General features: G+C 47.8%; 1 protein-coding gene across 2 annotated transcripts; it reads right to left on the bottom strand.

Annotated features, from left to right (window-relative positions):
- Positions 1-26,886, bottom strand: POU5F1 (POU class 5 homeobox 1). Of its 2 annotated transcripts, none has more exons than XM_069563546.1 (5): positions 26,326-26,886; positions 1,514-1,634; positions 1,103-1,233; positions 618-776; positions 1-514 (listed from the first exon to the last, which is right to left on the bottom strand). In XM_069563546.1, exons 3-5 carry the CDS (start codon positions 1,169-1,171, stop codon positions 248-250), a joined length of 495 nt encoding a protein of 164 aa, XP_069419647.1. In that variant the 5' UTR covers positions 1,172-1,233; positions 1,514-1,634; positions 26,326-26,886; the 3' UTR covers positions 1-247. The 2 variants fall into 2 exon arrangements, with proteins under 2 accessions (XP_069419647.1, XP_069419646.1); XM_069563545.1 differs by lacking the exon at positions 26,326-26,886 and adding an exon at positions 4,331-4,735.
- Between the last annotated feature and the right edge of the window lie 20 nt (positions 26,887-26,906).

Raw genomic sequence — 26,906 nt, 5'->3', positions numbered from 1 at the left:
TAGGTCCCAGGCTTCTTTATTTAAGAACAAAGTGATGAGTGATGTGGGGATTAAAGTCAAGAGCATCATTGAACTTCACCTTCCCTCCAACCAGTTTCCCCAAACTCCCTGCCCCCACACCCATTGTGTTCCCAATTCCTTTCTTAGTGAATGAAAAACTTAATCCCAAAGCCCTAGTACAAACCCCAGGGTTCTCTCCCTAGCTCTCCCCTTCCTCTGCCCCCCATTCCTGGGGTGAGCAGGCACCTCAGTTTGAATGCATAGGAGAACCCAGAGCGGTGACAGACACCGAGGGAAAGGCCTCACCCTCAGGGAATGGGACCGAAGAGTACAGCGTAGTGAAGTGAGGGCCCCCGTAGCCTGGGGTGCCAAAAGGGGGCCCTGGCGCCAGAGGAAAGGATACGGGTCCCCCTGCGAAAGGAGACCCAGCAGCCTCAAAATCCTCGCGTTGGGAGTAGTCACTGCTTGATCGTTTGCCCTTCTGGCGACGGTTGCAGAACCACACTCGGACCACCTAGGAGTGGAGGACACGGGAGGGGCATTTGGTCCTGAGACCTGGGAGGTGTGACCGGGGAGGAGGAGACGGCACACACAGGGACAGGGGCAGGTGCACTCACGTCCTTCTCCAGCCCGAGCTGCTGGGCGATGTGGCTGATTTGCTGCAGGGTGGGCTTCGGGCACTGCAGGAACATGCTCTCCAGGTTGCCTCTCACTCGGTTCTCGATACTCGTCCGCTTTCTCTTTCGGGCCTGCACAAGGGTCTCTGCCTTGCATATCTGAACAGGTGGGGAGGAGATGACAAGGAAATAAATGGGCGGGCAAGCCCCAAACCTGCTAAGGACCAGTATTGGGGACAGTGACTCAAGAGCCAACTATTCAGGAGCAGCAGCCAGTTGTCACCAGGGCCAGGGGGTATGAAAAAGATCCTGGAAAGATAGGTTTAGACAAGTGATCCTGGACCTTCTCTCAGCAGAACAGAGGAACCACACTTCATGCCATTGAGGGCCACTGGCTCCCAGAGGGCGTGCTGCCAGCCAGAGATGAAAGCAGTGAAAATCAGACTTGAGATAGGGCCTTCCCGGTGCATCCCTCCCACCCTCACCTCCTGCAGATTCTCGTTGTTGTCAGCTTCCTCCACCCACTTCTGCAGCAGGGGCCGCAGCTTACACATGTTCTTGAAACTGAGCTGCAAAGCCTCAAAACGGCAGATAGTCGTTTGGCTGAACACCTTTCCTGGGGAGGTGGGTTGGAAGAAGCAAGGTGAGGTAGCAGGTAGGCTCCCTTTGCCACAAGACCGACACAGGCCTTGCCACCTGTTCCCACCCTTCCAAGACCCCACACTGGCTACTCCTCCCAGAGAAACTCAAAAGTCCATGTCAAGTACCTTCCCCCCAACTCCACCCTCCACCACTCCCTTGGTGGGGAGGAAAGTCCCCATTTCAGGGATGTTTGTTCCAGGGCAGATGTAGTCCCCCTGTGTTTTGTGGGTCAAAACATGCTGTAGGAGACTCACCAAAGAGAACCCCCAGGGTGAGCCCCACATCGGCCTGGGTATATCCTAGGGTGATCCTCTTCTGCTTTAGGAGCTTGGCAAATTGTTCAAGGTCTTTCTGAAGAGCTTTGATGTCCTGGGACTGCATTAAGAGGCAGAGGATATGTAAGAACATATGACAGCTATCTACTTCACCCCCTCTTCCATTGGGGCCCCAAGGTATGTGAGAGTATCTCTGCCTCTAGGCTGCCCACCTAACAACCAGAAATAACACAAATGTCATCTAGCCCAGAAAGCAACACACCCACCAGAAGCAGAACACCATTCAATGATGCAAAGAGAAGCCCTAACCTCAAGGAGGACACATGTCAGGTTAGGAAGGGAGCCCCTGCCTTTTAGTTCTTTAGTACTCACAAAAGCTTTTGACTCTTATTAACCCCAGTTTGAGGAAGTTTTGCATCTAGAGAAATACAGAGCACCATGTCTCTGATTCTCTCAGATTACTTTGAAGGTCCCACAAACCACAACAAAATATGCACGTTCACAAACACATCCACACTACAAAACAGATGTCATATGAGGTGTGAATAAAGTGTTTTTTTTATAGTGAGTGCCCAATTTTTTAAAAACCTGATTATCCCTTATTTTTAAATAAAATATTTTTGTTTTCTTGCAATATAAAAGCATCCTCATTGACAAATTTCACAGGTTTATTAGGCACCTTCTGTAAGCCAGTGGCTACAAAGACAAAAAACCCTGGCCCCATAGAGCTTTCATTGTGATGAAATAATTCTTATTCAGTAGGTTAGAAGTGCTATGGACAAAAGTAAAGCAGAGTAGGGAATTATGGGGAAAGGGTCAATTTTGAATAAGACAGTCAGAGGTCATGTTTGAGCAAAAGGAAGGAGTCAAATGGAAAGGCCCTGAGGTGGGCAGTAGCAAAGTCAGCAGCAAGGCCAGTAACAAAGCTAGCATGGCCGGGGGAGGGTGAGAGGACTGAGGAAAGGTAAGAGGAGCTGATGCGATCAGAGAAGTGAGCAGGGCAGATCCTGCAGCTGCCACCATGACTAAGTTTTACTCAGAGAAATGGAAAGTCGCTGAAGGGTTTTGTGCAGTGAAATGACCTGACTCTTGATTACTCCAGTTGATGTACTGACCACAGAGTAAGGAGGCAACTGCAGCAATCCCAGCATAGATGATGGCGAATGGGACCAGGATGTCTATCCAAGGTAAAGATCGCAGTATTTCCAAAGGACTGGATGTAAGGATGTGAAAGGAATGAGGATGACAAATTTGAGCCTTGAGTTTCTGGGTAATGGGCAGGGAGGGGGCAGTGCAGGGAGCCATCCCAGGAGACTGAACGTGTGGTGGTTATGTCTACAAGACATTTGAGCCTTGACAGTGGATGAAAGGAAAGGTAGACAGAGCAAAGGGGGATGAATGGAGCCTCTCCAATGCAGGCCAGTGGCCAGAAGATGGAGAAGAGTAGCCAGGCCTCTGTGCAGTCCTAGAAACCTAAAGAAGTATTGGGTTGGCCAAAAAGTTCATTTGAACTTCTCTGTAAGAGGTTATAGAAAAGCATGAATGAACTTTGTGGCCAACCCACAATTTGATGGGACATCAGTCCTGTAAAACTCAACTTCTGTTCAACCAATGTTGCAAATCTGTAAATGTCAGGTCTTCCCATCTTGGCTTTTCTGAATCATATTTTGGGGATCTGAAGTAAGATAAACCCCAGTTCAAAGTCCAGCTGCACCATTTAGCAGTTAAGACCCGTGAAACAGGCTAATAATACCTCCCTAGGAGATTTTCTGCCAGTTAATGAGATAATGGTGTAGAAACTGAGCCCACAGCCAGGCACTTAGGAAATGGACCACAATTGGCAGCCATTATTATTCAAGGCTCAGCAGTCGCCTCCAGCAAAGAGCGTCTAGAGCTACTTGGTCAGCTGAAACCAATCACACCTCCTCCGGAGAGGTCTAAAGGCTTAGTACTTGATCTCTAATTGCTTGCACTTGTCTCTTCCTCAGACTAGAAGATACATCCTTAATAGTCCCCAGCGGGTTAGATGGAGAAGACTTCAGTCCCTCAGCAAACCTTCCATTTGAGGAATGGCCTGCAGATGACTTGTTCCCCTTTTCTCCCCCTGTACACTGCTTATGTAATTACGGCTGAAATTGGTGTTCCAGCTTTTTTATAAGGGGGTGTCAGGGTGTGCGCTCTGCCTGATCGTGACTCATTGGGTGCAAGGCAGAGGTCAAGGGAAGACAAGCCCTAAACTTGATGGAAGGAAAACCCAGACTCCACACATCCACACAGCCCAAACAGGAGCTTCTATCAGAAACCAGTCACACCCTAGACTCTCAGGAACAATAACCCTAGGATAAGCACTGTTTTCACCCTCAGGCCACACTTAACCCTAAGGCCCGAGATCCCAGGTCTGATAAGGCGCAAATTTCCCAGAAGGGATCCGGGTAGAAGGGGCTCAGACCCCAAGCTAGGTCTGGTGCTGGCTGGTGCTGGCTGGTAATGAGTGACCCGACCCAGGTCAGACCTAGGAAGTGGAACGACCTACTGGACAAGGGCCGAGGGGGGAAGCAAGGCCGGCTTCCGACTGCCCCAGGCCGCCCTGCCCTCACCTGCGGTTCTCCCTTAAATTCCGGCCCCTGGTTCCCACCTGGCTCCAGCTCAGAGCGGCCTGCAGCCGCCACACACCGGTCCCTGCCCCGGGGAGCCGTCTCCGCCTGCTCCCTTCCTTGGGTCCCCGACCACCTCTCTTCGCGTGGCCGCCCCCGGCCTGCGCGGTCACCGGACCCCCGCCCTCAGCAGCTCACTCGCCTCCTCAGGGTTCGGCTCCAGCTTCTCCTTGTCCAGCTTCGCGGCGCCTGCGGGGGCGGCACAGGGGTCCGGGGAGGCCCCCTCGGAGTTGCTCTCCACCCCGGCTCCCGCCTCGCCCTCGGGCTGAGGGGTCTCCAGGCCGCCTGGGGGCACGGGCCCCACTCCAACCTGCGGCGCACAGTAGGCCATCCCTCCGCACAAGTCATAGGGCGGGGGGCACGGGGGAAGCCCCCACACCTCGGCGCCGGGCACAACCCCCGGTCCGATCCCCGACCCACCAGGAGGCCCTTGGAAGCTCATCCAGGTCCGAGGATCAACCCAGCCCGGCTCTGGCCCTCCCGGCCCATCGCCTCCACCGCCCGGCGGGGGCGAAAAGGCGAAGTCAGAAGCGAGGTGTCCCGCCATGGGGAAGGAAGGCACCCCGAGCCGGGGGCCTAGGAAAACGAGGGATCTCCTAGAGACTGCTCAACACCTCTCTCCCTCCCCAATCCCACCCACTAGCCTTGACCTCTGGCCCCGCCCCCTGGATGGGTGGGGGGAAGGGACGGTGGGGGTGGGAGAAACTGAGGCGGAGGGTGTTTGCCTGCTGGTGGCAGAGGTGTCTGGAAGGGGAAAGCCAGGGATCTCCACCCAGGCGCCTCCCCAGGCCCCAGACTCCTAGGTTCTCGGCACAGGTCCCCCATGCGGGCCTTCACTTCCAGCTCCCAGCAGGCTGCCCAGCCCTCCCCAGGCTCACACACACCAGGGCTGAGGGGTCCCTTGCATGCCCCCTGCACGTTCTTCCGGACCCCTCTCCAGACACCCTGGCACTGTCTCCTCACCCGAGCCCAGCCACCCTCTCAACTCCTCAAACATTTATGCTGTGTATGTCAAGTCCCACTGGGGCTACTCCTCAATTCTTAACAGGCTCCTTCCCCATTGTCCTCCAGTATCCCAGTCCAGGAACCTAGGCAGTTCCCATTTAGACAACTGGCCAGATTCGTTTCCCTGGTGGCTCAGATGGTAAAGAATCTGCCTGCAATGCCAGAGACCCTGGTTGTATTCTTGGGTTGGGAAGATCTGAAGAAAGGAATGGCGACCCACTCCAGTATGCTTGCTTCCCATGGACAGAGGAACTCGGCGGGCTACAATCCGTGGGTTGAAAAGAGTCGGACATGACTAACACTTTCACTTTTCAAAACTGTGATGCCTGGCACCCCTCTGCCCAGCCTGCTAAAATCCACCCTATCACCAGGGGCAGGCTACCAGACCAGCTTCCATCCATCCCCAGCTTTCCTGATTCCAGAGGCTCCTCACCTGCCAGACCCAGGGATGGAAACCTTACTTTCCCTTCTAGGGGCCAGGCTCTGGACTGACTAGGCCTGAGTCTCCCTACCTTTGTCCAGCCAGAGGGATTGGACACCACACCACGGGTCCCCCACTGTGGGTCCGTGCATCAAGTTCCTTGCCCCCCTCTTCAGAGACCCAAATATCTAGAACCACAGTTGAAGGTTCTCCCTCCCCCTCCTACCAGCCCAGACCTTCAGCCCTAGGCCCTGGGTGGGGAAAGCCTAGGAGGGAGAAGGAGAGAAAAAAAATATCTGACTTCAGGTTCAAAGGGGCTTGGGAGGGACTGGGGGAAGGGGCCGGACAATGGCCTTGGCTGGACAATCCTGGTCCCCAGAGGGGGCAGCTCTAACCCTAAACAAGTGCTCAACCCTTGAATGGGCCTGGATGGCTCCCCTGGGGATAGCTTCCTGCCCCCCAACCCCCAGCCCCAATCCCCTCGCAAGAATCCCCCTCAGAGCAGCTAAAAGAGTCCTGCAGCAACCCCCCCAACCCCTCAAAGACTGTGAGCCTCAGACAGGGCCGCCCACTGGGGCCTAGGTATCCGTCCCCCTCTAAAGGACGCAGGCATTCAGCCTCATCTTCTACCCCTCCCCCAGCCCCCCAGGCCTTTGTTTAGGGGGGCCGGCAAAAAGATGAGGAGATGGAGAGCGACTTGGGGTGGAGGTGCAGGAAGCCTGCCCTAAGCTCTCCCACAGGGTCTGGGCTGGTCCTGAGGGCTCACCCTGCAGGCTTAGTGCTTATTCTCTGTTTGCAAGAGAATAGCTTTCAGATTGCCTGTCTGCTAGGAATGATGTTTGTCTGTCTGCTCCCCAAACTTGCTCCAAGTGAAGGCCCTGAGGTGAATTGGGGGGACTCCGGAAAGGCTGTGAACCAGAGCTCCATACAGCTTGGAAGGCCAGAATCCTGAGCCTGGAACATGGACCTCTGTCGACTTAGACATCTCTTCATCCCCACCCTGTCTGAGGCTGTTTGCTCAGCATCTGCCTTCTGAGGTGCTGGGGGTCCTGCTGGGGGTCCTCTTGACTGTGGCTTGCTGTCTTCAGCTTGGTCGTATCTGGGAATCCTTTGAGCCTTTCTTTTTTTTTTTTTTTACTCTCTCCTAAATTCATATCACATAGCCGCTGTTCCAGCTCATCTGTGAGTACTTTTTGAGCAACTAATATATGCGTACATTTCAAGACTTCCCCTAGGTCTGATGAAAGATCTACAGGGCACCGAAATTGGAGCTATATTTGCCTCTAAGCCACTAACTGCCAAAAAAACGGATAGATTAAGGGACCTGGTGGGGGTGGGAAGCTGTGCTTTGGACCAGGAGGGGCCCCTCCCCAGCCATCTCCCCAACCCCCAAGACAGAGCCATCAGGGCCCCTTTGTCATGCATCTATCTGCTGTCTGCCAAGAAGACAGCCTCCCAGAGGAGGGGGAGGGGTGGACCTAGGAAATCTACAGCAATGCTCCTTGCGTCGCTCGCCACCTTCTAGGCTCCCAGAATCCCTTCTCCCCATGCGGCCCCTGCACCGCTGTCTTCCCAGCAGCCCCTAAAACACCTTCTGCCTTTCCCCTCACTCAACAATACCCTTTTGAGATTACAATCAGTAATCTGATTGCTCTAAGTGGTATGTTTCTTGGCAAGAGTCCCATACCAGAGGCAGAGACAGGAGGGGAGGGTGCCTGGGTGCCTGGTTGGCTGGTAGCCAGACATCTGAGCCAGATCAGTCCTGTGCTTGCCTGGAGTCCGACCCAGAACCTTAGTGGAAAGTTAAGCTTGTCTGCAGTTCTTTCCAGCCATGTCTTGGGGTGCTGAGGCTGGCAAGGCTGAGGCACCCTCCCCTCCCCTCCCCACCCTCCTGTTAAACCTGAAGGGTAGGCAGCTTCACTTCTGACCATGCCAGCTCTCTGCAGGAGATGGCAAGCCAGTTGAGTCATCAGACCTGGCTCCTCCACTCTCTTGGGTCTTGTGCGTGCATGGTGCATGCTCAGTTGCTTCAGTTGTGTCCGACTCTTTCGATCCCATGAACTGTAGCCTGCCAGGCTCCTCTGTCCATGGGATTCTCCAGGCAAGAATACTGGAACGGGTTGCGATGCCCTCCCCCAGGGGATCTTCCTAACCCAGGGATCAAACTCGAGTCTCCTGCATTGGTAGGCAGGTTCTTTACCACGAGCGCCACCTGGGAAGCACTTCTTGGGTGTGTGTGTGTGTGTGTGTGTGTCGCTCAGTCGTGTCTGACTCTCTGCAACTCGAACTATAGCCTGCTAGGATTCTCTGTCCGTGGAATTCTCCAGGCAAGAATACTGGAGTGGATTGCTGTTCCCTTCTCCAGGGGTTCTTCTCCACCCAGGGATTGAACCCTGGTCTCCTGCATTGCAGGCAGATTCTTTATCACTTGAGCTACTTGGGTCTTAGAGAGTCATTAAAAAACAGGTCCTCCAAACGAATTTAGAGCTGGGCTAACAAACTCTCCACATAATCCTTTATTATGAGTGCAATGTCTAGAACCTGCACAAAGACAAATGCAAGCATCTGGTTATAGAGCATGACCCAGCGAGGGCAGGTGAGGGCCACTACTCCCTGCCAAGTGTGGCTGGCCTGGCAAGGTTTCCTAAAGATGTGATGATGGTCTTGCTGCTGTCAGCCCAGCCATCACCTCACTGGTTGGGAGAACTAGCTGAAATGGCTGATGGGGACCAATGAAGTCTTGCTCTAAACCACGCTAGCAAACCACTAATTTTAACTTCTGGCTTCTGTCAAGGCAGAAAGAAGAAAGGGAAAGAATGGAGGGTTGAAGACAGAAGGGTTTAGGCTTTATCCAGTCTGGGAAAATATCTCCTTATATCTCAATTTACTCATTTTCCACTGCTCACAGTAAACCAACCTCTTTCTTCTCAACAACTGACCCTATGATCTCTCCTGTGAGGTCTGCAAGCTGAAATCTTCTTTTCCCAAATCCAGATAGTGTTACCTCAAATCCAGGAGTCAGCTCTCTGCTTGTAGTCTGCTGGGAGATAGAGAGGTGAGAGTGAGAGGAAGGGGAAGCCAGGAGAAGTTGAAAAGCAAAGGTAACAAATATATTCTGTTAGCACCACCAGGAGGTAACTGCATTAAGTCTGCACTGTACCCCTCCAAATGTTTCTTTAATGACATACAAGCATCTGTTCGCATATCTGAGGTTTCTTTGTTCTTCTTCTTCTTACAGAAATAGGCTAATACTGTTCATGTGTTCAGTCGCTCAGTCGCCTCTGACTCTGTGGCCTGTAGCCCACCAGGTTTCTCTGTCCATGGACTTTTCCAGGCAAGAAGACCAGAGCAGGTTGCCATTTCCTTCTCCAGGGGATCTTTTAGACCCAAAAATCGAACCTGAGTTCATTAATATTAGGAACCTACTGTTCATAACAGTCTGTAATTCATAGATGTCCCTCTGTATACATAGATTAAACTCCTCTTTTTAATAGCTGCACGTCAGTCTATACTATGGGTAAATCACAGTCTATCAAGTCTTTCACTTGATGAGCACTTGATCTGTTTCCAGTGCAACACTACAAATAAATTGACAATAAACATCCTTAGATGTTCTTAACATGAAATCTCTATAGGAGATATTCCCCACTGTAGATTGCTGGGTCAGAGGGTGGTAGGTATTTTCATTTACATTGTTAGATTATGTTTATAATTAAGGAAACTGTCTCCAGTCTCCAAAGTTTCCATTTTAAAGAACACCCCTGTCCCTGTGTCTTTATCAGCTGTAGATGTTATGGCTAATCAGTTGAATGATCTTTCATGGGTCTGTAGACCATTTGGAATTATAATTAAAGCTTTTAATGAGGCTGAACTGCCAAGTTTATCTCTGCGTCAAAGGGACTTCACCTCCCCTAGTGATTCAGCCAGGATCAGTGCTACTTTGTTCCTCAGCAGTCTGGTTCTGCAGCTGGCTAAGGTCATGGCACCCATGCTGAACACCACAGAATGTAATCAAGGGCTTTGAGGGGTTTGGAAGCCAGTTGGACCTAGAAGTGTGAAGGGTGGGCAGGCAGTGGTAACTAGTAGAAGTGACCTGGGCCTATGTCCTTGGGGAATGGTCTCTTCACCCCACCTGTCTTCCTTGTTCTGGAATGAGCTTGCTCATCTCTCAGGAAGCCTGAAAAGAATTCAGTCAGAAAGACATTATTTACCTGTGTCCAGACTTGAATTACAGTAGAGTTCTGGCGCCTGTCATACCCTCTGTGTCAGCTCTATCCCGGTGCCCTTCCCTGAATTGGCCCTGTCCTCCCTGGTGGCGCTAGTGGTAAAGAACCTGCCTGCCAGTGCAGGAGAAATAACAGTCTCCGGTTCAGTCCCTGGGTCAGTAAGATCCCCTGGAGGAGGGCATGGCAACCCACTCCAGTATTCTTGCCTGGAGAATCCCATGGACAGAGGAGCCTGGCACGCTACAATCCACGGGTTGCAAAGAGTCAGACACGACTGAAGATACTAAGCACCCTCCCTCCAGTGATGGGGATGGCACCCAATTTGAACACAGAAGATTATTGCAACCTTCTCTAGTGTCTTCATTCCCCCTAGGCAGTAAACTCTTTGAGAGCAGGAGCTGCCTTACTCCTCTGCTCACCCCCAGAGGCAAGCGCCGCTCCTGGCACTCAGTAGGCACTCAGCTGTGAGGCGGACGGACCAGTGTGGGGCACAAGAGTGGGAAGGCAGAGGCCCCAGGAGGAGAAGGGCCCACAGCGCAGAAGCAGTTTCTTCTTCCTTCCTTCCCAGTTCTAGCCGTTGTAGAGAGAGGGCTGCCCGCTGAGTCAGAGGGGATGAGTTTAGTTCCTTGGAGGGGATGGGGGAGGGGAGAGGAGGCTTCTCCTCTCTTTCTGTGCATATGCAGCTGATTCATTATCCCCAGTCTCACCACCCATTCAAAGTCTTCCTCCTTCTTTGGGGTCCTGAGATGGGATCATGGAAACAGGGCAGGCTTGGAGGGAGGAGTCCTGGGTACCCATCCAGCTTTGCTCCTGGGCAGTGTTGTAGACTGATTATTTAAACCCTGGAATCTCAGGTATAGATCTCTGAAATGAAAAGTTCCTCTTCACAGGAACACTGTGTAGTTAAAAGGAGACAGTGATCTTAAACTCCTGGTACGGAGTTCCCTGGAGATCCAGTGGTTGGGACTCCTTGTTTCACTGCCAGGGAAGTTAGGAACTGGCAGGCATGCCTCATTGCACAACCAAAACAAAACAGAAACAATTTTTTTAAAAAATTACAAACACAGGTAAATTGAGGTAGGATTTATGTATTTATGAATAGAACACTTCAGTGAATCTATTGACAATTTTTAACAAATACCTGCAGCTGTGTCATCCAGAGCCTGTCAAAGTATAGAAAGGTGGACATTCCCTTTGCTCCCTTTCCTTCTCACTGATCTGGTGACTGTCACTGTAGAGTCCGTTTGCCTGCTTTGAAACTTCACGCACATGCACTCAGAGAGTGTGCTTCTCTGTGTCGGGCTTTCTGCATCTGCAGAACATCTCTGTGACCCACAGACACTGGGTCCAGGTTGTTATATGCATCAGCGGTTCTTCGCTTTCACTGCTGAGTAGGATTCCCTTGCTGGGCTTCCCCGGTGGCACTAATGGTGAAGAGCCTGCCTGCCAATGCAGGAGACCTAAGAGACCTGGGTTTGATCCCTGGGTTGGGAAGATCCCCTGGAGGAGGGCATGGCAACCCACTTCAGTATTCTTGTCTGGAGAATCCCATGGACAGAGGAGCCTGGCGCGTTACAGTCCATAGGGTCACTCAGAGATGGACACAGCTGAAGCGACTGAGCACAGCATAGCCCATTCCTTTGCAGACTGGACCACGATTTTTGGACATTTGAGGGTATTCCCAGTTTTTGGATACTACAAATAAAGCAACTAAGAACATTCTTCTATATAGTTCTCAGGCACATATATCATCATTTTTCTTGAGTAAATACCAAGGAATGTATTATAAACACTGGCCATAAAGCCTTTGTTGTTTTATTTTCTTTGAAGATCCATAACTTAATTTCCAAAGAGATTGTTTTATATTCCTGTAGGGAATGGATAAGAGTTCAGGTTATTTCACATTTTTGCCAACATTTTACTTTTAGCTTTTCTGATGGGTGTGTGGTGGTGGTTTAGCCGCCGAGTTGTGTCTGACTCTTGTGACCCCGTGGACTGTAGGCTGCCAGGCTCCTCTGTCCATGGGATTCTCCAGGCAAGAATAACTGGAATGGGTTGCCATTTCCTTCTCCAGGGGATCTTCCCGACCCACATTACAAGCAGATTCTTTACTCACTGAGCTACAGGGAAACCAGTGATTTCTAAATTTTGACTTTGTATTTTCCCCTGACTTTTTTTTTTTTTTCTGAGAACTTTTTCACATACAAATTTCAATTCATGTATCTTTATTATAAGCCAGACACAGAGAAGGCCATACTCTGAGTGCCTTTGTATGAAGTTTTAAAACAGGCAAAACGACTCCTATGGTGATAGTTACCAGATCAGTGAAAATGAAAGGGAGCAAAGGGAATGTTCTAGGGTGAAGGCAACAGTCTTTTTTTTTCCTTTTCTTTTTTCTGGGGAGGAACATTCTATACTCTGAAAAGGGCTGTGGATGACACAGCTTCATGTATTTGTTAAAAACCATCAGTAGACTCACCAAAGTGCTCACTATACTTACACTCCTAAAGTCCCTATTTAAGTGTTTTACTCACTTGTGTTGTTTGTCTTTTTATTATCAAGTCATAGAAGTTGTTTATATACTCTGGATACAAATCCTTTGTCAGATACTCGTACAGCAAACATTCTAACAAAGATCCCCCTGTTTTTTTTAGCGCTTCAGGTAAGCAAAATCTACTGATTTTTCACACATTATGGAGAAAAATGGCCCAGAGCATGAGTTTCTAGCTAGCCCCCAGGAACTTCACATTATTGTCTTTGTATTCAGAAACCAGGCCGAAGTACTTCATTTCTCTGAGGGACCCAGGGCTATTGGAGGAATTCATTCTTCAGTTTGTAAAACCTATTTCAGAAGATCTCTCTGAAGATTGTGGAAAGAGCTAAATAAATGTTAATTCCCTTTCTCTAGGCTCTGGATCCAAAGAATGCTCAGAATCCAACCCCGCCCCCCAGTCCTGCCTGCCCCACCCACCCCCAGAGTTTGACACCCAAGGCTTGTTTGTGCCTGTGGTCCTTACTTCATCCTTCTTTCTTGGTTTCAGTCACTTCCTTTGGCTTCTGCTCACATTCCTCAAGGAAGTCCTTCTGGTCAAGGTCACTAACAAAGTGTTGTTAATTCTAGTGGAGATGTCTATATCCTCATCTTTCTTTACCTCTCATCAGCCTTCCCCACATTTGGCAACTCTTCCCTTTATTTATTTTGTTCAGTTCTTCTGGATTTACTCCACAAATTTTTTACAAAGTAATTCTAGTTGGAAGAATAGAATAGAGAAAGAATTGTAAGAAAGTTTTATAGAGTCACCAGGTTTGTCAATTTGTAACATTTTAATATTGCTTGCCATATGTGATATACATAGTAAACAGTGGAAATTTATGCAGACAGTCTTCATTTGTGGTTTTGATATTCGTGTTTCAGTTAACATTTTCCTGGCCAGGATGGCCTGGGATGTGTGTGTATGTGTCTTGAATTTGATGGATGCTTTTATCTTACTAAGGGCTTTTAGTAAAAAGAATTTACTAAATCCTTTTTGTTTGGCATGTTTTAAGACTCTGGGGAATTTCCTGGTGGTCCAGTGACTAAAACTCTGCTCTCCCAATGCTTGCCAGCTGAGAGTTTGCCTGTTGCAACCAGAAAGATCCTGCGTGTGGCAGCCCAGACCCTGTGTAGAAAAACTCTGTACATTGTTTCTTGTCAATCTATCATTCTGTAGCCTACTTTTTAAGTTACCATTGTGTATGAGATGAACCATGCTTATGGGAATAGTTCATTTGTTTTCATTGACGGATAATAGCCATGGTATGAATGCATGCTCAGTCCTTCAGTCGTGACTTTCCGACCCCATAGGCTGTAGCCTGCCAGGCTCCTCTGTCCATGAGATTCTCCAGGCAAAAATACTGAAGTAGCTTGCGGTTTCCTCCTCCAGGGGATCTTCCCAATCCAGGCATGGAACTCTTGTATCTTGTGTCTCCTGAATTGGAAGGCAGATTCTTTACCACTGAGCCACCTGGGGAATGGTATGAATATGCTACAATTTATCTCTTTTTACTTTTCATTGACTTTTCCTTTGCTTTTTATGGCAGACCTGCTGCCTGCAGTGAACTTTTGTCTCCTTGGTCCCTATGCGTCACGCTAGAATATGTCTGTAGGAGTGGAATTATTGCACATCTTTACCATGAGATGCCAAATGGTTCTCCAGAGTGACTGTATGAATTTATATTTATGATCCAGCTCCCCACCCCCACCCCATGCACCCTTAAAGCTATGACACACTGCTCTAGCTTTCTTCTTACCACACTGGCTGTTCCTTCTCAATCTCCTTTGCTGGCTCCTTTTGCTGTAAATGTTGGCATGTTTAAAAGCTTTACCTGGGCTTCTTATTCTGTTCTTACTAACTTCCTAATTGCTCTAGTTCTATCCAGCCCCAGGATTTTAAATATCATCTATACACAGATGGCTTCCCAATAGGTATCCTGCATATTTCCAATGGTTTCCCAGGTGGCTCAGTGGTAAAGAATCTGCCTGCCAGTGCAGGAGATGCAAGAGACCAGTGTTCAATCCCTGGGTTCAGAAGATCCCCTGGAGAAGGAAATGGTAATCCAGTCCAGTATTCTTGCCTGGAAAATTCCATGGACAGAGGACCCCAGCCGGCTACAGTTCAAGGGGTCACAAAGAATTAGACTCAACTAAGCACACACACACATACACACACATATATTCTCATAGTTTAAAAAATAACCATACCAAAACAGGTACTCAAATATATTACAGATGGGATTGTAAACTCGTAATGTTTTCTCGAAGTGCATATGACAATCTCTGTCTAGGTTTTTAAACCGCATACACCCAGCAGTACCACTTCTAGGAGTATATCCAAAAACATACTGGCATATCTGCAAAATGACTGTATTCAAAATTATATGTTGTTGTATTCACTTTAAAAGAAAACAATCCAGATGCCTACAGGTAGGGAACTGGTTAAGAAACACTGCACATCTATAAATAAAGTACCATAAGAAATTTTTTAAAAAATAAAAGAACTTCCTTGGAGATCTAGGAGTTAAGACTCTCTGCTTCCATTGCAGGGGTTATTAGTTGGATCCTTAGTGGGGCAACTAAGATCCCACATGCCTCCTGGTGCAGCCCAAAACAAACAAAAAAGAACAAAAACGAAAAAGGAAGACATAGGAAGCTCTTGAAATGTATATTCATGGTATCTTGTTAAACGTAAAACAGCAAGTTGCAGGAAAGCATATATTAAATCTTATCTGAAGGGGAAAAGAATATATATGTATAGAATTCTGTTTGCTTGCATATGCATGAAATGTCTTTGGAGGAATAAACAAGGAATTCGATCAGTGGTTGCCTGTTAGGGATGGGACAAGAGTGAAAGAGACTCCTATCCTTTTTGAAGCATTTGAATTTTGAACCAAATCAAAATATAAAGTAAAAGATAATTCCAAAGAAGAAAATTGGAACTGAAAAAACTGAAAAATAACTTGAAGAATTTTTACCTTCATTAAGGTTTTTATGGGAAATAGATGGGGAAATAGTGGAAACAGTGTCAGACTTTATTTTTGGGGGCTCCAAAATCACTGCAGAGGGTGACTGCAGCCATGAAATTAAAAGAAGCTTACTCCTTGGAAGGAGAGTTATGACCAACCTAGATAGCATATTGAAAAGCAAAGATATTACTTTGCCAACAAAGGTCCGTCTAGTCAAGGCTATGGTTTTTCCTGTGGTCATGTATGGATGTGAGAGTTGGACTGTGAGGAAAGCTGAGTGCCAAAGAATTGATGCCTTTGAACTGTGGTGCTGGAGAAGACTCTTGAGAGTCCCTTGGACTGCAAGGAGATCCAACCAGTCCATCTTAAAGGAGATCAGTCCTGGGTGTTCTTTGGAAGGAATGATGCTAAAGCTGAAACTCCAATACTTTGGCCACCTCATGCAAAGAGTTGACTCATTGGAAAAGGCTCTGATGCTGGGAGGGATTGAGGGCAGGAGGAGAAGGGGACGACAGACGATGAGATGGTTGGATGGCATCACCAACTCGATGGACGTGAGTTTGAGAGAACTCCGGGAGTTGGTGATGGACAGGGAGGCCTGGTGTGCTGCAATTCATGGGGTCGCAAAGAGTCAGACACGACTGAACGACTGAACTGAAGGGAATTAAAGGTATTTTAATGTCTCAACATTATATCATTCTCTGATAATCATTTCATAACGTATGTAAGTCAAATCAGTATGCTCTACATCTTATATGTGTACAGTACTACTCTATGCCAATTATATCTCAATAAAACTGGAAGAAAAATAGATTAAGGTATGAAAATAGATATATTATTCCTTAAATCACTACCACCATTTTAGTTGAGTATGTTGTTTTTCTTTTAGTTGTATTTTCTTTCTTTACATATCTGTCTTTCATTCATTAAAAGGTAAAATAAGGGCACGATTAATCAACATGTGAAAGTTGTTTGCTCAAGGAAATTGGCTATTTTATTTGTATTCTTTTGGCCTAGCTGTGTGACTCGTGGCATCTTAGTTCCCAGACCAGAGACCCTAACCAGCCCACAGCAGTGAAAGCGCCAAGTCTTAACCACTGGTGAAAGCGAAAGTGACAGTCCGACTCTTTGCGACCCCAAGGACTGCAGCCTGCCAGGCTCCTCTGTCCCTAGAACTCTCTAGGTGAGAATACTGGAGTGGGTAGCCATACCCGACCCAAGTATCAACAGTGAGTCTCCTGCATTGTAGGCAGAATATTTACCATCTGAGCCACCAGGTAAGCCCCTTAACCACTGGACTGCCAGGCAATTCCCACTTTAAAAAATTATTATTTTTTTAATAGTATTTGACAATTTTTTGATTTAAGCAGAAAAGCACAGTCTAGGAGTTTCCCAGGTGGCTCAGTGATAAAGAATCCTCCTGCCCATGTAGGAGACCCCGGTTCAATCCCTGGGTTAGGAAGATCCCCTGGGGGAGGAAATGACAACCCAATCCAGTATTCTTGCCTGGGTTCCCACAGTCAGAGGAGCCTGGCAGCCTGGGGTCATAAAGAGTGGGACATGACTGAGATTGCTCCCAGAGCCTACAAAGCATTCTTTTGGTGGTTGGACCCATGCTTGTAGTTTCAGCAATCTCAGATCGCCCTCTAGCGTCCATGTCCAAGTCTCAAAAATTAGATAAATCACTTCGCTGTTTCTCTTGTGTCCTTAGTCGCTCAGTCATGTCCAACTCTTTGCGACCTGTGGACTGTAGCCTGCCAGGCTCCTCTGTTCATGGGGGATTCTCCAGGCAAGAACACTGGAGTGGGTTTCCATGTCCTTCTTCAGGGGATCTTCCCAACCCAGGAATCAAACCTAGCTCTCCCGCATTGCAGGCAGATTCTTTACTGTCCGAGCTCTCAGGGAAGCCCAAAAGGATGTGGGCTCCATCAGGATTTGAACCCAGGACCACTCACACCTGAAGTGAGAGTCACACTCCTAGACCAACGTGACTCTATGGTGTTTCTCCTAGGACACCTGACTGAAGCCGTTTGCCAACACTTTCAGGGCCCTCATCATTAGCCCATTCTGTTAACCTGTAAGTTTGTCCATGCCTGTCACCTTATGTTACCCTGTCTGGATCAGAAAGTGTGATCAGAGCTCCTCTGTCATCAGAGGCCCAAACATTTGAGGTAGAGTAAGAGGAGGGCCTGGAAGTCGGCTTCTGAGGGGTGAGGGAGGACCTGAGGGTGCAGGAGCCCGTCTGTGGAGCTGCAGCAGCCCCAGGTGCTGAGTGTCGAGCTCTGCTTCCGGGGCACCCTCTCTGACCTCCACATCTGGTCCCTTCCTGGCTGTTTGCAGTTCCTGTAACCCCAAGGCAATCAAACACTGGGTCACTGGGGTAAGCGTGCGGCGCCAAGGTGGGTCAGGTGTGGTCTGGTTTATTCTATATCTCATAGCTCCCTTCTGATATTAGAAACCAAACTAGATTCATAAACCCTTGCTCTTCCTGCAAGAAAGTGGTTCTAGTAGAGTTCTCAAAGTGCAGACCCAAAACAGGCTACACTGGCATCACCTGGGATGCAGTTTTCAGGACCTACCCCAGACCTACTGATGAGAACTCCAGGGGTGGGGGCCCAGGGCTTTGCATTTTAACAATCCCCCCAGCAGAATTTTCCTGTTCAAATCAAGCCCCGCCCTGCCCACTCTTCATCTCAATATTTAGTAATTGTGATTCCTGAGCAGTCAGATGTTGGAGGCATAATTTCTTGCCAGGAAAGAAACTGGCAAAGCTCCCCAGTCAGCTTAGTCTGAGTCCTGTCCTGTCCTGTCCTGTCCTAGGCAAAGGAATGCATGTCCCGGATTATGAGTCGTGTTCATTTGTCCTGGGTGTCCATTGGGTTCCTACTTATACTCAAAATGCCGCTCATATGCTGTCTCTTTTATAGGGTTTTTGTAACTCCTTGCTCAGAGCTGCCAGTCTACATATATGTCCCCAAGGCACCTGTGCAGGTTGCACTGACCATTTGTCTTAACACTTCCTCACCCATATTAGCCTGAGCAAGACTGTGCCAACCCTGAGCGCCAGGAGAGTGTGGTTCCATCAGCCCCAGTTCCTGCTAAAGGCAGCGGCCAGCACACAGTAGATATTTAGTACATGTTTGCCAAATGAATGGCTTATAATTGAGAAGGAATTGAAACCCAAAACTATAAGCCAAGAATGGCTGGCAGATTTGCCAAGTCCTTTTGTTGGAACCCAGAGCTCACTGGGGTTTGCTTCTGGAATCTTCTCACCTGTCTTCTCTCATCAGGCATTTCCATCCCTTCCCAAAGTCCATCTAGAATAAAATATCAACTTTCAGGACTGCCTTCCCGGTCAGCCAAGTCCAAATCCCCAGATAACTTCTGTCCTGGATTCACATGGTCAACTACAACTCTGAGGGTAGTTTCACTGAAATTTAGATTACCAATGGGATGAGTCATGGGGTGGAGTGGGGGTAGGGGGACTCAGGTTGACCTTAATATTAGGAAAGTTATCTTTGCATTTTTAAAGAAAAGCCTGCTTGCATTGGAAAGAAGAGAGAGAAAAGATAGTTTTAGTATGTGCAGGAGTCTTCAGGTGAAAATCTGGAGACACCTCCAAGAACGCTAGGACCCACACTCCATGGCTGAATGACTCACTCATCTGTCACCCAGGTGGTGCCTAGGCAGGCTTCCCAGGAAGTCCAGAGTCATCTAAGTCATCAACATTTTCTGGGAATCCAGGCCACACATTTAGTATCTCAGGGACTCAGATTCTCAAGCTGTGAAAATGAAAGAATCCATTCTATTCTCTCAGATGTGGTGAGATTAAAATTATGTAACAATCAGTAATTGATGGTAAGATCTCATGGGTGAGTGAAAATCTCTCAGTCATGTCCAACACTTTGGGATCCCATGGACGATAGCCCCGCAGGCTCCTCTGACCGTAGAATTCTTCAGGCAAAACTACTGGAGTGGTTTGTGCCATTTCCTTCTCCAGAGGATCGTCCTGACACAGAGCTTGAACCCAGGTCTCCTGCACTGCAGGCAGATTCTTTACCATCTGAGCCACCAGGGAAGCCCAATAATAGATGGCATTCTTGGTGTTGCCTTCGTTGCTCAGCTGACTTCCAAATCCAAGAATGGATCACGGATTGTGGAGGAAGAGTTCAATTCTTTCCCTTGGAGGACCATCAGTAGGGATTTCTGCCCCATGATGTCAGAGGAGAGATGTTTCAAGGTGAATTGGGAAAGGAGAGTTGAATTTTTTCATTAAAACTTCATTTTGCATGTTTTAATACATCATAATAAGTAAGTTATCCCATTAGAAAAGTCAGGGGCTTCCTTAGTGGCTCAGTGGTGAAGAATCTGCCTGCTGATGCAGGAGACAGGGGTTTGGTCTCTAATCCAGGAAGACCCCACATGCCTTGGAGCAACTAAGCCCATGCCCACAACTATTGAGCCTGTGCTCTAGAGACCGGGAGCCGAAACTACTGAGCACCTGTGCCACAACTACCGGAGCCTGCTCACCCTAGAGGCCATGCTCCGCAAGAAGAGAAGCCGCCACAACGAGAAGCCCGTGCACCCCAAGCAGAGAGTAGCCCCAGCTCGCCGCAACTGGAGAAAGCCCGTTGAGCAATGAAGACCCAGCACAGACAAAAATAACTGGCCAACTAACTAATCATATTTAAAAAGTAAACCTTGGGCAGTCACAAACAATATATAACAATAATAAAAGCAGTAATATAACAAACCATCGAATGTCTCCACGGGGAGGGACATGGTGAGCTCTTTGGCAGGTTGTCACTTCTTAGCTACACTCAGTTGCACAAACTGCTTCCCACGTATTTGCGTGTCTATACAGGACTGCATAGCTGTAGTTATACATTATGAATTATTTTGAATCTTATTTTTGAAAACTTCATTATAATCAATAAATAACTTTATATATTATAAACTCTCCTTAAAAACTGCTTTTACCAGCTGTATACTATTTCCAAAAAAAAAAAGAATATATCCACTCTTCTGTATCTTTTTTCTACCTTTACAAATAAAGTTTGATTAATTTATTTTTTATTTGTGGTTTCCCTCCTGGCTTGCAGGATCTCAGTTCCCCAACCAGGGACTGAACTCACGACACAGCAGTGATAGTGCCTAGTCTTAACCACTGGACCACCAGGGAATTCCTTGATTAATATTCTTGCCCTGGGGGTGTTCCTCTGTGGTCTAGTTGGGATTCAGAGCTTTCACTGCAGAGGCCCAGGTTCAATGCCTGGTTGGGGAAGTGAGATACTGCTAAGCCACCTGGCATGACCAAAAGTTTTTTAAAATAAAATTTGCATACCTAGACAGTATTCTGTATTTTATTTTAAAATGATGGATTTCTTGAATAAAAATTACTGGGTCAAAGAACATGAGCATTTTTTTGTGGGGCTGCATGAGGTCTCAGTTGTGGCAGGATCATTTGCTGTGGCACCCTGACCCTCTAGTTGTGGGTGGGTCCTGGAGCTCCAGGGCTCAGTAGTTGCGGTGCACTGGCTTAACTGTGCCCGCATGTGGGTGCTACTTCCTGGGCCGGGGACTGAACCGGGGTCGCCTGGATTACAAGCTGGAATCTTAACCACTGGATCACCAGGAAAGTTCTGCATGAATATTTTTAAGGCTTCTCATACGTGTTTTCGGGGCTTCCCAGGGGGTTCACTGAGTAAAGAATCTACTTGCAATGCAGGAGACACAGGAGATGCAGGTTCAATCCCTGGATCAGGAAGATCCCTGGGGGAGGGCGTGGCAACCCACTCTGATGTTCTTGCCTGGAGAATCCCATGGACAGAGAAGCGTGGCAGGCAACAGTCAATAGGGCCAAAAAGAGTCAGACACAGCTGAAGCACTGGAGCACACTGGCAGCCTACAGGTTTTCAAACTGCTTTTTGAAAGCACTGTGCCAGCCTATGGTCAACCCATATTTATTGAACCCTACTATGTACTGGGACTGTTCTAGATTCAAGAGATACAAGTGGTGACAAATAGACAAGGTTCCTGTTTTTTTTATATATATATATAATTTTTAAAACTGTGCAGGTTTAAGGACCAATGGCAGAATAGAATTTGGTGATTGGTAACGTATTGATGAACACCTTGATGTAGGACCCTGAGAATTTGGGATAATCAATATTGGGACCTGCTTAATACATGCTGCTGCTGCTGCTAAGTCACTTCAGTCGTGTCCAACTCTGTGCGACCCCATAGACGGCAGCCCACCGGGCTCCCCTGTCCCTGGGATTCTCCAGGCAAGAACTACCAATATTGAAAACCCACATCAACCACAACTATATTCCACATAATTCTTGTTAATGAGTTAATGGGAACAGATTCTTCTTAGTTTCATCGTGGGATCAACATTTCTTTACAGACTCAACTTTTATTTATTACCTTTCCAGCTCCGTCTCACCTTACCCAAGCCTTCTGTGTCTCGTCATTTCTGTATTTATTTAGCCTTTCCATTCTCTGCCAGGTATGGTTGTGCCCTGCCGTAACCCACATGACACTTACCTTTCGAGTATGTTTTTATACTCTGTCCTTCTCAGCAGTATACAGATTTTTCTTTTTTAATCTTCTCTGCTGTACCCCACCTGTCATGTTAGTTCACCCTGACAGATTACGCTTGCTCACCCTGACATACCGTGCGTGGCATGCCCTGTACTGGTCCAACTTGCTCAGCTCTTTCTTCTCTGAGGCATCTCTCCCATACCCCATACTTTCCTTCTCTTTCTGAATTCTACCTTTACCAAAATTTACCCTTCCCTGGTCAGCCTGCTCCCCTTGGCCTGTCTCAAATCTTTCTTACTGTACTGTTTGGCTTGAACCTACCCTATATTTTCCAGTGTGTACTACTGTAACTGAGTCCAAGCTTTTCTCTGCTCGCCACACAATAGGCCAATAAATCCAAGAGACAAGGTGTTAAGGCAAGGAATCCGACTTTATTTGGAGAGCCGACTGACCAAGAAGACGGCAGACTAATGTCTCTAAATAACCATCTTGTTGAGGCCTGGATGCCAGGTTCCTTTATAGATCAGAGATGAGGGGCTGTGAGGAAACAAAATAAAAAGACTACTTAATTCTTGCAAATATCTCTTAGAATGGCAAGCCTCAGGCAGGGGGCGTTGTTAGTTTTGCTTCCTTACAGCTATTTCAGAGGTGGTATGAAATGGAATATCTCCTGCCATATCAATAAACAAAGATGTGCCCCCTCTGCACCCGCCCCCTGCCCCTCCTGAACTTCTGAGCCACACCGGTAACCATCAGACAAGTGGTGCCATTTCCCACACAAAGAACCCAAGAATGTCACAGTCCCTCCACAGATGGGCAGGCTCAGGTTATCTCCCTGTTAAACAAAGGCACTTTAGTCTAAGGGTCAGGAGGAGGAGAGACAGGGTTCCCTGAGGCAGGCTACTATATATGCCTATACTAACAGCAATGCAGGAAACCTGGGTTTGATTGCTGGGTTTGGAAGATCCCCTGGAGGAGGGCATGGCAACCCACTCTAGTATTCTAGCCTGGAGAATCCCCATGGACGGAGGAGCCTAGCTGGCTACAGTCCATGGGGTCACAAAGAGTGGGACACAACTGAGCACCTAAGCCCAGCATACATTTATTGATAGTTGTGCTGGGTCTTTGTTGCTGAAGGCAGACTTTCTCTAGTGGCAGCAAGTAGGGGCTTCTCTTGCTGCGAGCACAGGCTCCAGGTGCACAGGCTTCGGTAGTTGCAGCACTCAGGCTCAGTGGCTGTGGCACACGGCTCAGTTGCTCCACTGCCTGAGGAATCTTCCCGGGCCAGGGATGAAACCCATGTCCTCTGCACCGGCAAATGGATTCTTATCTACTGGACCATCACGGAAGCCCCAAGGTTCTTATTTTAAAGAATATATATTTCAATGATACAGATGACAAAAACAAATATTCTGATATCACTGATAATTGCTCTGGAGAAAATTATGGCTGGGCTAGAAGACTGGTAGTGGCGATGGCAGGGCCAATAATTCAGGGTTGTTAGACACCGCACTTCTGAGGCCTTGACCTTGGGCCACTGGACAGAGACCTGAATGGAAGAGGGGAGCCAACCAGGTGAGTTTCTGGAGAAGGGGTGCATCTGGGGAGTCACAGCCAGGCCAGGAGCCCTGGGCAGGACCGAGCGGTGTTAGAGGCCCGTGTGTGTAGACAAAGGAGCTGAGAGTGGTGGACTGAGGGAGGCTAGGGTGGCCAGAGGGGCCGTGTCATGAGGGGCTTGTAGGCAGTGGTGAGGGGCTGGGAGTTCATTCTAAGGAGGGTAGACACTGCAGTGTTCTTTGGGGTGTGGTGGTGAGGACATGCTCTAATTCACAGCTTAAAAGATCATGACTTCTTTTAAAAGGTCAGTTTAAAAGACCATTCCCTGGCAGTCCAGTAGTTAAAAATCTGCCTTCCAATGCAGGAAACTCTCCCTTGTCAGGAAACTAAGATCCCACGTGGCTGGGAGCAACTAAGCCCACAGGCCGCAAGTACTGAGCCTGCAGCCACAGCTACAGAGAAGCCCTCCTGCTGTGAAAGATCCCACAAGTGGTAACGGAGAGCCGGTGAGGCCAAATAAATAAATAAAAAGGAAGGTGCCATTCCTTGAAAAATAAAAATAAAAGAAAAAGGATCTTGCCTTCTGTTATGTGGGTAATAGCAGGGCAGGGAGCCACCTGGAAGACTAGCCTGTTACTACGGAGGAGAGCATGGTTCTCGGATGGAAGCAGTAGAGGTGTGAGAATGACTGGATTTCAGTGTTGATACATTTTAAATGTGATGTTAGCAGAAAGCCTGTGAAGAACTACACATCTATTCACTTAATTTTACAGGTAATTTCAGATGGCTTACTGCCCCATCCAGCACAGTGGGTGAGAAAGACCTGACATGGGGCGAGCGCATAATGAAAAGACAGACACATATAATTTGGCAAGCGGGAGAGTCAGGGGGCCTTGCTCTCCATGGCAGGAAGACAAAATGGCTCCTTTCAGCCTGTACTTTTATTGGCAGAAGTCACAGCAGATCATTAGGGAATAGCTATACTGGGGAGTTTGATTAGCACACCATCAAGAGTCAAGTTAAGGCTCTACAGTTGATCAGGAACATCTTGTTTTGTTTCCATGGGGACAGACACAGGGGTAGGCAGTGAAGGGGAGCAGAGAGCATGTCCCGCCATTTGGCATGCTAACTAGGACAATCACGAGGGCACAGTTTGCGGTATCCTTGAGTCACGGGACAGGTTCTGGGCTCTGCTCTGCCAGGCTGCAACAGCTTACTGCCACAAACTCATTGTAAACACAGGAATTATGTAAAAATCAGGGCTTCCCTGGTGGCTCAGTGGTAAGGAATCAGCCTTCCAATGCAGGAGACACGGGTTTGATCCCGGATCTGGGAAGATCCCACATGCCCCAGGGAAACAGGCCCATGCACCACATCTACTGAGCCTGTGCTCTAGAGCCTAGGAGCCTCAACTACTAAGCTCACGTGCCAGCAAATATTGAAGCCCGTGCGCCCTAGAACCTGTGCTCTGCAGCAAGAAAATCTACAGCAATGAGAGGCTTGTGCCCTGCCACTAGAAAGGAGCCGCCATTCACCACAACTAGAGAAAAGCCCAGGCAGCAATGAAGACCCAGCACAGCCAAAAATAAATAGACATTTTTAAAATCAAAATCAAAATCAGTGCCAACAAAATATAAATTTTAAATGTTAAGTCTGGGGTTCAAGTTAGAACGTTACTAGGCAAGCTGGGATATCTGAAACGTGTTGAAAAGGAGAATTCACTGTTTATCTAACCATGGATTTCATTGGCTCAAAATCTCTTAGGATTAGTGCATGAGTCATGGGTGGGGCGTTGGTTCAAGATCACTTCCTGGCTTCCTGTTTCCGGTTCTTATTTAGAGTCAAAGCAAATTAATTTCAAAATATTCAAAGATGAAATCAACATCCACAATGTCACTGAGTAAATGTAAAATCCTCAGGAATTCAAGGAGATTCTACTTTTGCCCCAGGAATGACCTCACTGTGGGCAGCTGAAGATCCAGGGTCCTTTCTGAGGCTGCCAGGATGTAGGGGCTACTGAGCTATAGCCCTGAACAGAGTTATCCTTTCTACCTAACACGTCCCACAAAGAATTACAGCCAGCTTCAGAGATCTCATCTGAACTAGGATTTTGGTTTTCTGGTGTTGGTTCTGTTCAAGCATTTGTGTGGGCTTAAAGTGTCACAAAGATTTTCTCTTAATGATATTTCTTTGAGGGAATTTGACATCCACCCTAGGTGGCTCTGGGACTTCCCTGGTGGTTCAGTGGTGAAGAACCCACTCACCAATGCAGGAGACCCAGGTTCGATGCACGATTTGGGAAGATCCCCTGGAGAAGGAAATGGTAACCCACTCCAGTATCCTTATCTGCAAAATCTCATAAACAGAGGAACCTGACAGGCTACCGTCCGCGGAGTTGAAAAGAGCTGCACACAACTTAGCGACTAAACAACAATAGTTCTACATCTTCATCGTGGTGATGGTGACATGGGCATGTAAATTGCCAAAACTCAACCAGCTCTATGTTTCCAATAGGTGTTTTATGTAAAGTATGTACTTTCAAAGTTGATTTTTAAAATAGAAATCTCTTTGGAATGAGTCTTTTGGTTAGGTAAACTAAAGAAACAAGACACCTGGTCTTTTTGCTGAGAGCTATGCCTGGCACATCTGGAGGGAGAGACTGGGCAATTTACTCCCCAGTGGTTAGGCAGTAACAAAAACAGCCGTCTACTTATGCGTTTAGAGAGAGATCAAACAGTTATGGCAAACTGAATAAAAGACAGATCTAGATAAAGAATAAATATGTTAGAAATCATAAAATTACACTGTTAAAAATTCATCTCCCCTGTAGCTTTTTTCTCCCTTTCTCTTCCCCTTCCCTCCTTCCCTTTTCACTCTCACCTTTACAGCTTATCCCCCCATTTTCAATATCACGTCACTCATCTGGGACTGATCCAGGACCAAAAACCAAAGCTCACTGTGGCATTTTGGCAGCATCTGCACGGCTCTGCAGCTATTATATCATTTCCGGAAGTCACCCTGGTTTTTGAAGAAAGTCACACTGGGTCTAGTGTGTATGTTTCCCTGGATGCTCAGTTTTTGCTTTCCTCTGGGGTGGGTGGACGGGATTCGAAGGCCAGCTCCGCGGCGGGCGCTTTCCTTCCAGAGGGGACGCGAGGCGGTAGGGAATGTACTTGGATCCTAGAATTCAAGAGCGTCCCCGTGGGCTCGGGGGCTCGGAAAAGTATCTCCCTATTCAGAATCGACCCAGAGGGTGCTTGAAATAAGTCGTGTTCCGGGATCTCCCTTCGGACCTACGACGGAATTTCCGCGGACCCGGGCAGATCTGCGTTTTCACAGCCTGCAGATGTTAATTGCTAAGCAGTTTGAGAACCAGAAACCTAAATGCAGCTCACTCCTCTCCCAACCTGCCCATAAATTCCTTCATTCTGCTTTTTGTTTTTAACCCACGAACAGCGTTT

This window comes from Ovis canadensis, chromosome 20 (genome assembly GCF_042477335.2).
Source record: "Ovis canadensis isolate MfBH-ARS-UI-01 breed Bighorn chromosome 20, ARS-UI_OviCan_v2, whole genome shotgun sequence".
NCBI classification, from domain to species: Eukaryota; Metazoa; Chordata; class Mammalia; order Artiodactyla; family Bovidae; genus Ovis; species Ovis canadensis.
This window is presented reverse-complemented; position numbering and strand designations above follow the sequence as displayed.

Coding starts and splice junctions, on each gene's coding strand:
- POU5F1 (XM_069563545.1), bottom strand. CDS start 4,735: ATGGCGGGACACCTCGCTTCTGACTTCGCCTTTTCGCCCCCGCCGGGC. Junction 1,234..1,513: donor CACCCTGGGGGTTCTCTTTG/GTGAGTCTCCTA, acceptor CCACCTCCCCAG/GAAAGGTGTTCAGCCAAACG. Junction 515..617: donor AGCTCGGGCTGGAGAAGGAC/GTGAGTGCACCT, acceptor CTCCACTCCTAG/GTGGTCCGAGTGTGGTTCTG.